At 47.6% G+C, this 15,132-nt stretch overlaps 1 protein-coding gene across 2 annotated transcripts in view; it reads right to left on the bottom strand.

The window, feature by feature from the left end:
• NKAIN4 (sodium/potassium transporting ATPase interacting 4) overlaps positions 1-10,392 on the bottom strand; it is a 46,937-nt gene extending 36,545 nt beyond the window's left edge. For both annotated transcript variants that reach the window (XR_010607036.1, XM_065645522.1), the window contains exon 1: positions 10,141-10,392. Coding sequence is in view for 1 of the 2 variants with exons in the window: in XM_065645522.1 (XP_065501594.1) it covers positions 10,141-10,194 (54 nt within the window). In the remaining variant the exon portion in view is untranslated. The remainder of the gene's footprint in view (positions 1-10,140) is intronic.
• Between the last annotated feature and the right edge of the window lie 4,740 nt (positions 10,393-15,132).

Genomic DNA, 15,132 nt, shown 5'->3' with positions numbered 1-15,132 from the left:
GGAGGTGCCAGACGACTCCTCATCCCTGGAATGACGGCATCTTTGGCTTGTCCCTACTCCAAACTTTCCGACCACTTTTTTACGATTCTTTTGATCTTCTTGCTTGCGCGTCTGTCTGCAAGGGTTAGCTAAAATAGAAAAGTTCTAACCCACATTATGGAAATTCAAATCCTTGCCATGAAGTAACTTCGAGGAAGTTTAATCTGGCAGGACTCTGAGGTGAACTGTAGAACAGTGATAACGATATCTGTGCATCGCCTTTTCCCCAAGTGTGACAACACTGCAGAGGTAAGAAACAGCATTTTCTTCCTTATCGCAGCAGGCTCCAGGCTATCGCTATTTCTGACGGGATCCAGCAAAATCCCATCGAGCTCTGAGCCCTGGGTTACAGCTGAACAAGGGCTTTCCTGCTGCATTCCCGCTGACTCTGCCAGGACTGGGTCTCCAGGATTTCTGCTAGAAAATCTGTGCAGTGTCTTACTGCCAAACACTGTGGCTCCATCTGAAACGCCCTTTGTTTGCAGGTTAGTGTCCAGAACTGGGAGCGAGGAGCTTTACATGGCCGTGGGAGCCACCACGAGAGAAAAACGTGGGAGCCACCACGAGAGAAAAACTTGGCAGCCACGAAACCTGGGTTACGTCTCACGCGAGGAAAGCATCCTTTGGCTAAGTGATCTGCAACGGAGTTTACTGCCCCTCCACCTCCTGTCAGTGGGAGCTGCTTCAGAAATTCATCGTACTTTAAATGATCCACTCAAGTACCCATTCAGTCCCAGTTCATAGATTGCAGAGCCTTTATTACACAGCCATATATTTAGCACTGGAATAGTTCTCAGCAGTTGTAACAGCCCTGTCATCTAAGGAATAAAACAAAGAGCCATTATTCATCAGAAGAGAGACACAGTCTTTATTGTCTGAGGCCATGGCAGAGTTTTTATATCACCCTATCTATTCTTTCAGGCTGTCACACAACTCAGTTTTAAGCCATTTCAGTGGCAGTCCTGGAAGCCCGGACGCTTCTGTAGCTTCTCGTAGCCAACTTCCCAGCTAATGTTGTTTTAAACCGACAGCAGGACTGATCCTGAGCACACTGAGTGTGGCCAGTGTCTCCAGAGCAGGACAGTCAACCTCTTCAGAAGAGCTTGCGGCAGACGTCAGCCTCTGGTGAGGTCAGGAATAAAACCATGCAAGGTTATTTAAAGACACAAGGACGGCTACAGGGAGCAATGTTTTAAGGCTGGTAATCACATCTCCAAACCCCCATGATCACTTTTCTCCACATCCTCAGAAAGCAAAGGCCACATAACAGACTGTGGAGTCCCATTATGCTTCTCCCAACACTTTCTCTCCTCCCAGCAACCTCCCAGGCTAATTAACCAAACTGTATTCTGCACATATTTAACATTTCTGAGTAATTAGGATAATCAGATTTCTCCCCTAATTCCCTCCATATACAATACAAACAGGTGTATTGCCTTTCCCACAATGATATCACAAAAAGCGCGTTGTCTGCTGGAGCTGGGGATGCCAGAACCCGTTCTCATCTCACACGTGGAAATCTGCTGCTCACGGATTACCGGTACCAGGGGAAATGAGGAACTGGGTTTCATTTGGCAAAGTAGCCAGTAGCTCAGATATTCATGCAAGCTATCTGAATGCACAGAGTCTTCAAATCTAGCCAGAAATCTGGATGTTCTCTGCACCGTTCTCAAGGGAAGAGCTGCAGGTGCAGTTGAACAGGAGGTGTTCGGCCCAGAACCTCAAAGGTGTTTTGGGTTCTGGGAAGGTGCACCAGTCCATCTAAGTCTGAGGACTCGGGTCTTGTTTATCCTCCACAAGGTTGACCAGCCTATGGACCTAGACCTTGTCTCCGTGGACCCATTAACAATTCAAGGCCTTTAAATGAAGGTCAAAGCCGGTCAGGCCAGGCCGGCTCTGTCTTGTCCTGCTGAGGGAGGGTCTTTGGTTCAGGAGTTTTTCTCCAGTCAGCTTCACTCAATAATGAATTCCTTCTCAGGGGAGCAGAAAAGTGAGGGTTTTTTTAAGTTCCCATGACTACATCCTGATCCTCGGAGCATTTGGATGTGGTGCATCCACCAAAGTGGGACAATTACCCTCTTAATGGTCTATCAAGGGTCCAGCATTTCTGAAAGGAGGAAAGGATGCTCCCAAGGCCCATAGCGTGGAGTTAGGCACTCCTGAGTATTTGGACCATGGCAGCAATATTAAGGAAAGACCTTGCCCCATACCCTCCACAAAAAGACCATCTGCTGAGCTTTATGTAGAGGCAAACTTTGCTGGTACACCTTAGAGTACAACCCAATATACTCCCAACACAAAGAAGCCACTTATAATGTGCAGGGCAATGCTCTTATTGTAGCACAGTCTATATACTGTAGTAATGTCTAAACCTCCTAAATAGGAAGAAATCTGAGTAAGGCCAGGATTTAGATTCCTCCTGATCTCCAGGTGGGTTGACCATCCTCGTACTGAGGCTGAGCTCTGGATACTACAGAGGGAATTTTCAGGTGGAGCTGAAGACAGACAGTGACAAACTGTTAATTGAGGTGAAGCTGTTTATCTGTGATGGATGAACACACCATTCAAAGCACTCCATGCAAGGTTACACTCAATATTTTATAAGTTCCATGTGGGTAATAAAATGCTCCATCCCCTTCTTTAGTGTCCTCTGTCTCACCTTCCCTGTTCAGATGAAACGGTGCTTACAGATGAACTATCTCCAGAGAATAGCACTTGGAAAATATAATTCAGCATCAGATGCTTTAATGGGTCCAAGGCTGTTGTCAGGGTCACCACAGCCATCGGACAGGTCCCTGTTCCCCAGAGAAGGGTCACAAGAGGCATCTACCCAGGCTTTGTATATTCACCATAACTGTGTATTCATCTGAGCACCAGGATTCATTTTTATTAAGTATATTTAGCTCTTGAGAAGTGTAACCCAACTATCCTCAATATGATTAAATTCTTCTTTGGTGTATCTGACCAGGTAATTGGTTTTCCAAGTGCTCAATAATGAAGGAGAGAGTCCATCCTGGATCACCCTGACCAACCCATCGCTGTTCAGCGGGACCACCGGCTGCCCTGACGGGGTGGCAACCAGGTGGCAACCAGGACCTGGGTGGACATGTATGTGTTTGCTCCATCGGTGCAGAAAAAACATGATGATGGTCCTGGTTCTCTGGAGTTTTGAGCACTGGATGAAAAAAATGGTGAAAAAAGAAAAGGTGGAGGGGTAGAAAACAGATATTTTTCTGTCCTGAGAGCCTGGGAGCCTGGAGAGCAGGTGGGAAGTTGCCTGCAGGGCTGGGCAGTGGCTGAAAGGTGGCAAAAGAAGCTGGCACAGGGACTCCCGACGTCTGCCATCCCCAAGCAGGTGACGAGGACAAGCTGTTGCCCTGATTCCCACAGTATATTTTCATTAAGCCGTGGCAGATGGCAGCGGACGTCACCGCTTCCACACCATCACCCTCGCAGCCGAAAGGTGTCAGGGAATCTGACACCTCAATTACTAAACCCAGATTCACCTTTGAGAGAAAATCTGGGGTGTGCACTTCCCCAATAAACAAAATATTTGTGTCTAACGTCCTGACACAGAGCAGCTGTGCTGAGAACAAGCCACAGACACCAGGAAAATGGCAATTAAGTCCGTGTGGATGTGAGACCCAAAAGCATCCCTTGGAAAAGGTGGTTGATGTTAATGAGCTACCCCAAAGTTAAGGGAGGATCTACTGATCTTGCCCCAGCAGAGAACCGCTGCTCCCTCTTCTCTAGTCTGTGAAACCTCGGATCACAAAGCAAAATAAAACTTCTGTTCTTCACAAGGACTTGGAGATGTGGGCCCAGGGCTCAGCTAACCCAGGGAGAAATCAGAACAAAGCAGAAGTCGATTATTCTTATTCTGGAACCTCATGAACTTTAAGGTAATATTATGACTCTGGAATGATTAGGAAATACCTCAGATTGGCAATTCTGCAGGCGTTTGTTCATTCGGTTTCCTTTCACAACACAAATACCAAAGCCACCCAAAACCACCACCCTACGAGCAGATAATGAGTCAACTCAGCACAGCACTACCCTGTGCTTTCTCTTGGAGGATTTCTCCCCTTAAGCCCCAACACAAGCTGGGTTTAGGGGAGACACAATGACATCAGAGATAGTTGGGAGATAAGAACTTCTAGAGCTCACAATTTCAAAGAAAAATAAAACAACAAACCAACTTATTTCTAGTGAGACTTTTCAATTTTTTTTTTACAGAAGCTTGAAAACAGTTTTGAAAATTTCAAAATATTTGGGGTTTGGCACAACAAACTCCCCCATCGTTTTCAGCAAACTTTGCTAAATGCCAGAATATTTTCATATTTTGCCCTGAAATGTCCTTTTTTTTCCCCCCTCTTCATGTTCTGGAGATGGGGAATGGGAGAAGAATGTGCTACTTTCCAGAAAAAAGTTTCCACTTTATTGAAAACCTTTTTTTCTAACAAACCTAAACCCAGAGACACAACCTGTGCAATCGGGTGTGCTCCTCACATCTGCTGCAGCCTGGGAGGAGAGGGGCAAAGGGAATGCCACAAGCATAATGACATTGAATCACAAATCATCTATGGTTTTTGTTTGTTTGGGGGTTTTTTGGGTTTATCATTTTGTTTGGTTTTAATAAGAAAGGGATTTTTAATAATAAATAAACTTTTTTTAATAAGAAAGAAAGGTTCATTTCTAGTGACCTCAAACCCAATGCGCCACTTACTACTCGCTGATCGTCTGCATTTTCTTAAGTGCTCGCAAAGCAATGGGCTATTCCCGGGTTTTCCTGGAGGAAAAGCGATCACAATCTGGCCTTTGTTATCCAGCTTATTCTCCAAGAGTTCATTCTTGAGGGCCCGTGGAGCAGATTCTTGGAAGGGCTCCATTGTACACCCTGGCCAAAAATGATCCGAGTTTCTGTATATTCTTAGCAGAAAATGGAGCAACGTCAGGCCAGGGCTGGCGGGTGCAGAGCTCCCTTAACCCCATCGGAGGGAAAAACATCTCCTTCTCTTCTTGTATGACCCCAGTGCTCAGAGAGAGGAAAAAGGAGAAGGCAAAGGAGCAGAAAGTGGCTGGGAGAAATCAGAGACCAGCCAGGCAAATACACTGTGTCAGCCAAAATAAAGCCCCGGTTCTCCAAGAAGAGTTGACTTCGATACGACCCTTGCCCTCAGCTGCTTTTTTGGCTTGGCCTTTGCCAAATTTAAATCCTGAAAGCACTCGATGGGTTTGGTTAGAGGACACAAAGGAACGTGGTTGCTGTGAGTCATTTGCTGCGATGGGAAATGAGGTTGTGGGCAAAGCATCATCTGCAATGGGGCATGGCTGAAACACAGACCCCCAGCTCCTCGTGGGCTCAGTCCGCTGTGCCGCAGCGGTGCTGACTCCAGCTGCTCAGGAAAAAGAAAAAAACCTCATGAAAAATTCAACATTTGGAGCTCTACAGCTCCAAAATCACAAATGTTGGCCAGCACAGCAAACATTTGCCAGCACATTTTTGATTTTTCGCCAAAATATTCTAGCCAAAAATTGGGAGAAAAACTCAGAATTGCCTATGGAAAGCAGATACTTCTCATGAAAATATCCATTTAGTCAAATCCCCAGGTTTTTACTGAAAGTCAGCTTCAGTGGAAAATGCTGACGAGCTCTATTATTGGCACAGCTTTAATTTTCCTTTGTCTGGAACAGACATGGAGAAGACAATATCTGTCAAACGTCGTCTTTAGACTTATGTTGTTATTTAGCCTGGAGTATTGTTCAAGGACTTCAGGAAAGGTTCAAGCCATCACGGTGCTGTGCATACATGCAAAAGATAGTCCCTTCCCTAGAGGGATTAAGATTTAAGTGCAAACCATGGAGGAGATAAACAGCTGGGGAGAGCACAAGGGAATTTTGGAGAGTCCTGAGCAGTGTGATGAGCAAAGGGACTCTGTGCTCCCTTTGCACCCTCCAGCACCTCGTGCTCAGCCATCCTGCAGCTGTGTGAGCTCAGAGAGATGCATCCAACCGCCCCAGCACTGGGGGCAGCTGCAGGGGAGGGGACAGACGGGTCCTGCTCTGCCCACCCTGCTGCCAGCTCCAAATGTCCCTGGGATGGAGTGGACAAAGCCAAGCAAGTCACGTCTACAGCCCTCAGATGCCACAATCCTCCTTGCTCCTCACCTTGGATGGGAAGATGCTCAACCACCCTCCCCCTTGCAGCCCACATTTGCCAATCCCATCAAGTCCACTTATTTTATCTCACACCTTTTTTTTTTCCCCCCAAATCCTGACCTGTCGTGCAATCCCACCTGCCACGCACCCCCTGCATGCTCCTCATCACTTTGTGCCTTCATCAAACTGCCCCAACCACTTTAGCTACAAGACAGGAGTTAGAGAAGGATCTGTGCTGCTTTCAGATGGTTTCCAAAACCGGTCACCCCCTTCTGTAAGAGGTTAGCAAAAGCATCGCAAAGAGGTGAGTGAGGGAGAAAGAGAGCACAAGAAAATAAATAAATAAAGGTATATGGTTGCTTTTGGTTAGTCCCGTCCCAGGGCGCCTTGTTCTGTGCTCATTTGAAGTATTAGTCACTTTTTCCATTAGAAGCTCTTATTCTAGGGGGATTTATAATGTATCTGTAAAATTGTCTCCAGGCTTTGCTTGGCATCTGAGCTCTCAATCCACGGACAGAATGTAAAGAAACTCCAGTTGTTTGATTTATTGGGACAGGGCACAGGGAGGGAGGGAATTTTTCCATGCTCAGTGGAAATAAATTCACATAGTCCCTTCAGTGCACGATCACTTCTCCAGAAAATACACTGTTTGGGTGCAATCTCATGCTGGCAGAGAGGAAAGAAGCAAATCAATTATTTTTTAATACTTCTCTGCCTGAGACCCAGCCCTCGTTTGTGGTTTCTCACCGTGACCCACCCAGACCACAGTCTCGCTGGGTGCAACAGTCTCATATCCCCTGGGTTCAGAAATCCTGCCCTTGACAAACCTTTTTCAACCCTAATTTCTACAAGGGATATTTCTTAACCCTCTGCAGTGGCTCCCTTACAAAGTACTGATTTTTTCCTGGGGCAGCCTATGCTTCATTTAAGTTTTACTCACGTTAATATGCAACTGCTTGAGGGATGGGAGGGATGAGCAAGGGCTGGCGAACTGCGAGAATTAGGAGGTCACAACACCCTTGGGATGCACAAATTCTGGGCTACAAACACCCATCACCTCACCAACGGTCTCCGCTCTGGTGTGGCTGAGGACAAGCTCATCTGCAGGGTGGCCTTGACCTGGGCCAACATTCACCCAAACTTCTGCTGAAGTCAGGGATGGATCGGGAAGAGGGGAAGGACTGGGGACATGGACCCATATGGGGATCGGGGCAGGCAGAGCCAGAAACTTCTGGCAGCCTCTCTGCAGCACCGATGAGCAGAGCAAGCGCCTAACGTGGACGTTTCAAGGAAACAATAACCTAAAATTGGAACACGGCAAATTATTTATTCAAACTACAGCCTTCCCTCCCCCCTTGATTAGCAAAGCGCTGGGGAGCCAGCCCTGATTTTCTTCAGACAGATGCACATGACTCTCCTCCTCCTCCTCCTCCTCCTCCTCTCGCCCCACCAGCTCTCAGCCTGAGCGGGGCTGAGGATCTCGTTGGTATTCGCATTGTGTAGCGGCTCCTTGAATTCACACGTTCTGCTCCCCCACTGGATCACAAACTTTTTCACTGGGAGCACACACTGCAGTGATGAATATGTTTGTTTTCTGCCTTCTTTTCCCAGGGAAACATTTAGGCTGCCACGTGCAAACACTTCCCCACACAGTCAACAACTTGCAGCTAATAATAAAACAATCCCTACGAAGCATTGCAACTCAAATTCCGAATTTGATTTTTGGGAGGGAGTTGTTTCATGTTTCCATGCATCGTTTATAAAAAGCCCCAGTGAAGCCTCAAGGAACAGGCAGGAGAATATGTAAAGAAACATAAGGGTGTGCTGCAAAACTCAAGTGGGAAATCCCAGCACTGAAATCCTGTCCTTGTTTAAGTCAGAGGCAAAACCTCCACAGAGCAGAGAGGAGCCAGGATTTCACCCCTGGGACTTTGGCAGTGGGAGACACAGAGCTTGGCAATGTACCGGGAAGACTGTGAAGGGTTCAAAGTATCAAATGAAGCAGAGCAGAGACATGAGAGGAACAAAGGAAGTTCACGTCATTATAATTTATTGATGATCTTGGCCCGATCACTTCAGTGTTTTGTCTTAACAGAACTCACTCCTGAGCAGCAGCGAGTCCTGCAGGTCACTTGGCCCTACTGATGTGGAAGCGATGTGACGATTTACAGATTATGATTTATTTGCTTAAAAATACAACGAAAAAAATTTAAAAAGTAGCAGGGTGGATCTCACCCTCACCCACGCACTTGCTGGGAATCGGCCAGGGTGTCCTGCCCTTGCCCCCATCGCAACGCGGCTCCAGGAATTCCCTCCCCACACTTCACGTTTTTCCAGCTCTACCAATTCACCCAGCAAGTGCCATGGGAAATCGCTATGGCCGAGGCATCCAAACTTGCTTAAGAATGAGCCAAACTGATTCTTTTCTTCAAGGAGGAGGGTCTTAAGGAAAATAAAATGCTGGGGGTTCTTTGTCCCTGTATCTTGGATACGAGAAAACTCCCACGCTTGTCAGAAATAAGAACAGCACCAGCAGCTCATGGCTTTTTCTCTTTCTTATATTTTTTTCCCTCCAGTGTGTGTGAGTGTGCGCTTTAAAGCCAGACAACACAGTGATGGGTTTAAGAGACAGTGAGTGTTGAGATGCCAATTTCTAATTGCAGCTCCTTTCTTCTGTGATCATGGGTGAAAAATCAAAAGAAATAATCCAGGAGACTAAATACACTCCCTAGCCATTCAACTCGCTCATAAATATGCCTAGCAAGACGCTTTGTGCAAGAAAACCCCATCACTTCTATTCTGGGATTTGTTTAACTACGAGTCAAATCTTCCATCCACATCTTCCGATGGTGCTAGTCAGTGTTCACAGGATTGCACTCCCACCCTCATCCCTTTGAATTTTAGGCTGATAGTTTACATTGAAAACCGAGCAGATTCCCGGTTTTTCTCTCCCACCTTCAGCAAAGTGCCTGCTCACCCTCCCTTTGCAGAAAGTGCTCTGCTGTCACAGCCAGCAACTCCAAAACAAAGAGTTTTAACTAGACTCACTCCTTGGCACTAGCCGACTATTCAACAGAACTTAGCAGGAAGCCTGCCCTTTCCTGCATGCTGCTAATGCCCCAGAATAAAGCAAATTTGGAAGAAGTAAATGAAATTAAATACATGGATGCTGTCATTTCCTTTTTAAGGCTCGAGAAGCCCTGGAGCCCATTAGCTATTGACAAGAAGGGGACCCTCCAGATCCAGGCTGGATGCACAGACACTCGGGGAACAACCAGACCTTTGTTTATCACGTTATCATGTACGCAGATGTCATGAGGACAAGGGACCCAGCAGGGACCACACTTTCCGCACACGGAGAAATGTATTCCCAAATAAATACATATATAAATACATTATATCTAAGCACTTCATCCCGAGGAGGTCTGAAATAATTATTTCCAAGCCACACAAACCCCTCCCGTGCAGGCGAGCAGGGGGGAAGAGAGGGACACAGGGACAGAGGGACACAGGGACAGAGGGACACAGGGACACAGCCGAGCCCTTTCTCGCAGCTGGAGATGGAAGAAGCTGAAGGTACCGGTGGGTTTCGGCAGATACAAAGTTTGGTTTGGTTCACAACATCGCCACCAAACCGCCTGGATTCCTTGGATGGAGTGATTTTTTTTAGTTATATTTTATAAGCACAAACTTAGGAATTGAGAACTTTTTTGTTTTTAAACGTTTCTACGAGTTATAGGCATCACTAAATTCCCCCGCGGTGCAAAGTGTCCCCGCAGCACAGCCTGACATCCCTCCACCATCCTCGGAACCGGAGCCTTCACCAGCACCGGGGCAGCGGACGTTCGGGGGAGGCTTTTGTTCCCGGCTCCATCCCGGGGAGCCGAACCCCCCGTTCTCCGCCGTTCCCCACCTCTCCCCTCCCGAAGCGCCTCCACTTACCAGCTGCAAAGTGCAGAGGAAAATGAGGGTGCAGCGCCCGGTGCAGCATCCCATGGTCCCCGAGCCGAGGGCAGGGGCAGCCCGGGGGCTCCGCGCTCCGCGGCCCGGCCCGCAGCTGCCGCTCGCCGGGAGCGGGAGGGACGGACGGACGGACGGGCGGAGGGAGGGAGGGAGGTGGCGGCTGCTGCCGGAGCCCCTCCGGGAGCCGGGGAGGAGGCAAGTGGGGCCACAGCTTAAAAGGGCAATGCCCCGCCGGCGGCTGCCGTCCCGACTGCTGGCGGGGCTGGCGGGGCGGGGGATTCGCCCCCCCGGAGCCCTCGCAGGGATGCAGGATGCTCCCGGACAGAGCCCTCCCCCGGGGGCTGAACCGGGCAGCGCAGCCGGGGCAGCTCCTTTTCCCCCGGCGAGGAGCTGGTGGGGCAGCCCCTGATATATGTTTTTTCCTTGATGGGACGTTTTTCCCCAGTTTTCCCCCGTTTTTTGCTGGCTCGGGTGCTGGACGGGGGTGCCCGGTGCGTGCCGGGGCAGGGGGGTGCACAGGACAAGCTGTGTCTATAGGACACGGAGCCTATAAGGCATCCTAGGTGACGGGAATCAGGGGCCCCTCTCCCCCTTCCACATATACCCACCACCTTCCTCCTCCATACAGGTGCTGGCATGCTCACCCTACAAATCGCGAAGCCCAGAATTAACCTAAAATACAACCTCCCATAAAATTTGTCAGTCAAAGTGCACATGGAAGACAAACTCAGAAAGGGGGATAAGACAGGGAATTCTTTAAAATGCAAGCTTGTGGGTATTTTAATGTCTATATCCAGGCTTGTGTATGAATCACAGCTGACTAGTAGCAGAGGGATGTAGGGGAGCATCTCTCCTTCCAAGAGCTTCTGCTTGAGCACCATCTATGAACCAGACCCTGCATCTGTAGAAAACCAAGTCAGACTTCTTCAACTGCAAATAGTAGACTAAAAGAGAGGAAATTCAGTCTAGATGTGAGGAATAATTTTTTTACAATGAGGGTGGTGAGAGCCTGGCCCAGATTGCCCAGAGAAGTGGTGGATGCCCCATCCCTGGAGACATCCCAGGCCAGGCTGGACGGGGCTCTGAGCAACCTGAGCTGGTGAAGATGTCCCTGCTTATGGCAGGGGTGGGACTAGGGGAGCTTTGAAGGTCCCTTCAACCCAAACTATTCTGTGATTCCATGAAATCCATGAACACACAACCACTCCCTTTACACACCCAAGTCCTCCTTGTTGCCTTCCCCTCCAGAAGGAAAAGCAGGGTCCAGAAGAGACAGGATCACATCGTTGCTCCCTGCCCTACACGTTTCTGGTCGCGTGAGGAGCAGGACGCACAGCACACACTGTGACAGGGACAGACGTGTTGCTAAGCTCAACACAACAGGATAAGAAGCTTTGGGAGAGACTCATCTGATGAAGATGCCATCTCTTTCCAGTCTCCAGTGGCTCCAGCAGCTGCATGATGACATTTTGCTCTGTTCCTCTCAGGCTGTTGCTTTTTCCTCTGAAACAAGTCAGGGTTTCACTTCTGCCTCCAAATCAGGGTAAAACTTTGTACCTGAGTGACCATTTCCACTTTCCTTTTAAATAAGCCACGCTGTTTGGTACGGCGGTGTGAGGAGATGGTATCTGAAATGATACAGTCTCTGTCATTTTACTCGAGGAAAGCATTGCCTGACTATACTCCAAGGAAGCAGGATTAGTCTTAAAGTGCTATGAATGTTAAAAACCTTATATTAACAACATCATTGTTATTCAAATCAGCCTTAGGGAGAAACAGAACAAATAAACAAGCAAACTCTGAATGCCTGACATTAGGAGATAGACTCTGAATTGATCACAAATCCTACTGGTTTTAAATGGTAAAGTATATTGATCATCTGACCTATGCACTGTGCATAACCAGGATATCAATTAATGCAGTCAGATACAATAAAACACCATTTATTGTAGGTGAAAGCAGTACACCTAGAGAAGAAACCAATTTACTTCACCCAGAAAGCTGTGGACTGAAGAAACTTTGGCAGTATTTGTACTCCCAGGAAGATAGTTTTTGGATGGCAGAGGCAATAGGAACAAAGACCAGTTTATTTTTTAATGAATGCAGACAAAACATTCCTTACAAACTGCATAGGGAGGTCTCACTCTGCACTGTAGGGTCAGGCAACCTGAGTTCAGAATTCAACCAGGAGCTCAAGGCTGCCGAGAGCAGGCTGGGCTGAGGCAGGTTTGTGGTACGTGCTCTGGAAACTGCTGGGAACAGCATGTGAAAGGCTGAGTTGTGGCCCTGCAGGTTAGTACCTGTCCTTTGTGCTTTTTCTTTAGGTTTTCTGCATCTCTTGTACTCCCTCCTGCTTCTAAAAGCCTCCCGTAAGCATTGCTGTTTTCCAACTCAGTTGTACTGTTGTACTACAAAGGAGACTTCATGTGAAACGGCAAAAGGTATCGCTGCTGAAAGACCAGGTTTGACATAAACAGTATTTTTTCCGCCTGTACTTTTATCTTGATAAGCTAAGTAAAAGGCAACCCTGCGTTGGCTGGGACTCCACATGCATCTGAAAGAAAACACACTGACTCTCCTTTGCTTATTAAGACGGGTGAAACCACAGGGATAAGTAACCTGTATTTCAAAGAGAGAGACTTGAAACTCCCAGAGCCTGATCTTGTAATCATCATTTGTATGATCTCTTATCTGTGTTGGTGAAGGCCTGGACACACAGGGGATCTGCCTTTAAGCATCCAAGTGCCTCACTGGTTTCAGTGGGGCTACTCACATGTTGAAAGTGGGAAACTTGCTTCAGTACTGTGGTCTCCAACCTCTTCTGATTGTGGAGACCAGTGGAGGTGCATTGAATCTGAGTCTCCTGACAACAGGTTTGTTTTTTTGGTTACTCTTTGCCGGCCAATTAAAAAGACTCCTGCAGACTTCCAGAAAACCCGTTATTTCCATGAGATTCCAGTTGGGAATGATCCTCAGGTTCAAGTGATGCTTCAGAGACTAAATGTCCCCATTCTTAGCCAGTGCTTGGATCAGGAACCTCTTCCCATCCAATTTTGATGTGCAGAGGGGGTTGCATGGATCCAGCTGCTCTGCTAGGGGAGATTAACCTGTAACAACAGGACCTTGTTACCTGTTCCTGACTGATACATCCAAATTAGTTCAAGAAGTCACAGGTTTACTTCAGAAGAAATCAAGAAACAAAGTTAGCATGCTTGAAACAAAGCAGCAGCATCTTAACACAGCTTGTTATCCCCCATATCCGCAGCCTCCTTGCTCTGACTGATCAAGATGGGCAACAGAGGCTAATAGTATTAGCTGGGGACACGTCTCTTCATAGCCCAAACCCTGTAATCGTCACAGCTGCTGAAAGCTATAGATGGTCTTACATCCCACGATACATGTCGGGTGCATTATTCCACTCCGCTCATTTATATTCACCTCCTCTCCATTTTAATAACCTCATCTGGGTCTCAGTGCCTTTACAGATGTCTGATCAAACGCGGTGGTGTCAGAGTACTCCAGCCTTTTCAATGCCACATCCGAAAGGCAAAACTTGCCTGTCCTGGAGCTTTACGGCCTTACAAGCTCATCAGCCAGCTCGCTCCCCTCCTTCAGGGCAGGCAGCAGCCTTCCCAAGGTGGCTTGTCACATCATATTTCTCTATCACAAATGAGAAGTAAAACCTGCTGCCCATCACCTGACTGATGGCAGCTTTCCACCACGCACAGCAATATTTCAAAGGGGACACAATCAAAACGAGCAACTGGAAAGTCTTCACGTAAGAGCCGGGTGAGCTGTGAAGCTCCCTGCCACAGGACACTGTGGATGCTTAAAACATACACAAGTACAAATGGATTAGGATAAATCATCTTCCAGGGAGGAGGAAAGGGCACTAACCTCTGTCCTGTCTCCTCAAAGGAGTAACTGGATGCAGTGACAGGACCCAAAGGCTGGTGACCAGGGGCTGCCACCGCTCACCTTGCTGTAAGCACTGGACTTTGTGATATCCCCATGTGTTTTACTGAAGAATTTTTACATAGAAAAGGATTGGTGAACCATCTAGAAAGAAAGGGAGATCATTAAAAGAAAGGCAAGGACTTTTGACCTTCTAATTTTAAACTTCTAATTTTTTAAAGCTCCCATTACCCCAGGGTAATAGCTAGAGAGTCGTTACAGAGCTCAGCTGCTCTGGGACTGAAGCCAGCTGAAGCCAAGGCTATTAAAGTAGAAGACCTAAGAGAGCTGGCAATAGCACAGACGTGTCCTCCCCCTCTCCAGAGGGACCAGAGAGGCAGAGAAGCACAAACCAAGCAGCACTGTGGTGGTTCAACCTCAGCCGGTGATGTCCAAGGGAACTACACTCTGCTCTTCCCCTCCTTTTGCAGCCCGGCGAATACATCACAGAGAAAAACAGCCCTGTGAGAGCAAAGCACAATGGTTTAAAAATTGCTCTCATCACTACAGAAGGAAACAATTTCAATGACTCTTATGCTTTGAAATGGTTCCCCACCAGCCCAGGGCAACCTGTAAAATTTATCAGAGCTGCTGTGTGAAATCTGCCATTTTCTCTCTGATCCCTGTGAAGTCTTAGATGTTGGAGGGGAGGCGGCTCCTAATCAGGCTTTTTGGCATTTCTACACCACCGTCATCTACATTGCGCTTTTGTAATTCCCTGATATTAACTTGCTGAGCTGCACGACAAATTCTCATCACTTTGCTGAGCTGGTGATGGACGGCAGAGGTGGAGGGGAGATTCACCGAGCTCTCTGGTACATCAGAATAACAGCAAGGTGAACAATCTGCCCACGTCTAGTGGATACAGCTGCCTTGTTTGGGTGATGAAAGGCTCGGAGGAAGGAAATATGACTGGTATTGTTCCTCTCCCGGATCAAACACACAGGCACCCATTTACCACCAGAGTGGGGGCCAAGGTTCAAATTCACACTTTTACAGCTTTAATAAGATGCCTTG

This window comes from Caloenas nicobarica, chromosome 15, assembly GCF_036013445.1.
Source record: "Caloenas nicobarica isolate bCalNic1 chromosome 15, bCalNic1.hap1, whole genome shotgun sequence".
Lineage (NCBI taxonomy): Eukaryota > Metazoa > Chordata > Aves > Columbiformes > Columbidae > Caloenas > Caloenas nicobarica.
Note: the sequence above shows the minus strand (reverse complement) of the source record. Positions and strands in the feature narration are given on the sequence as shown.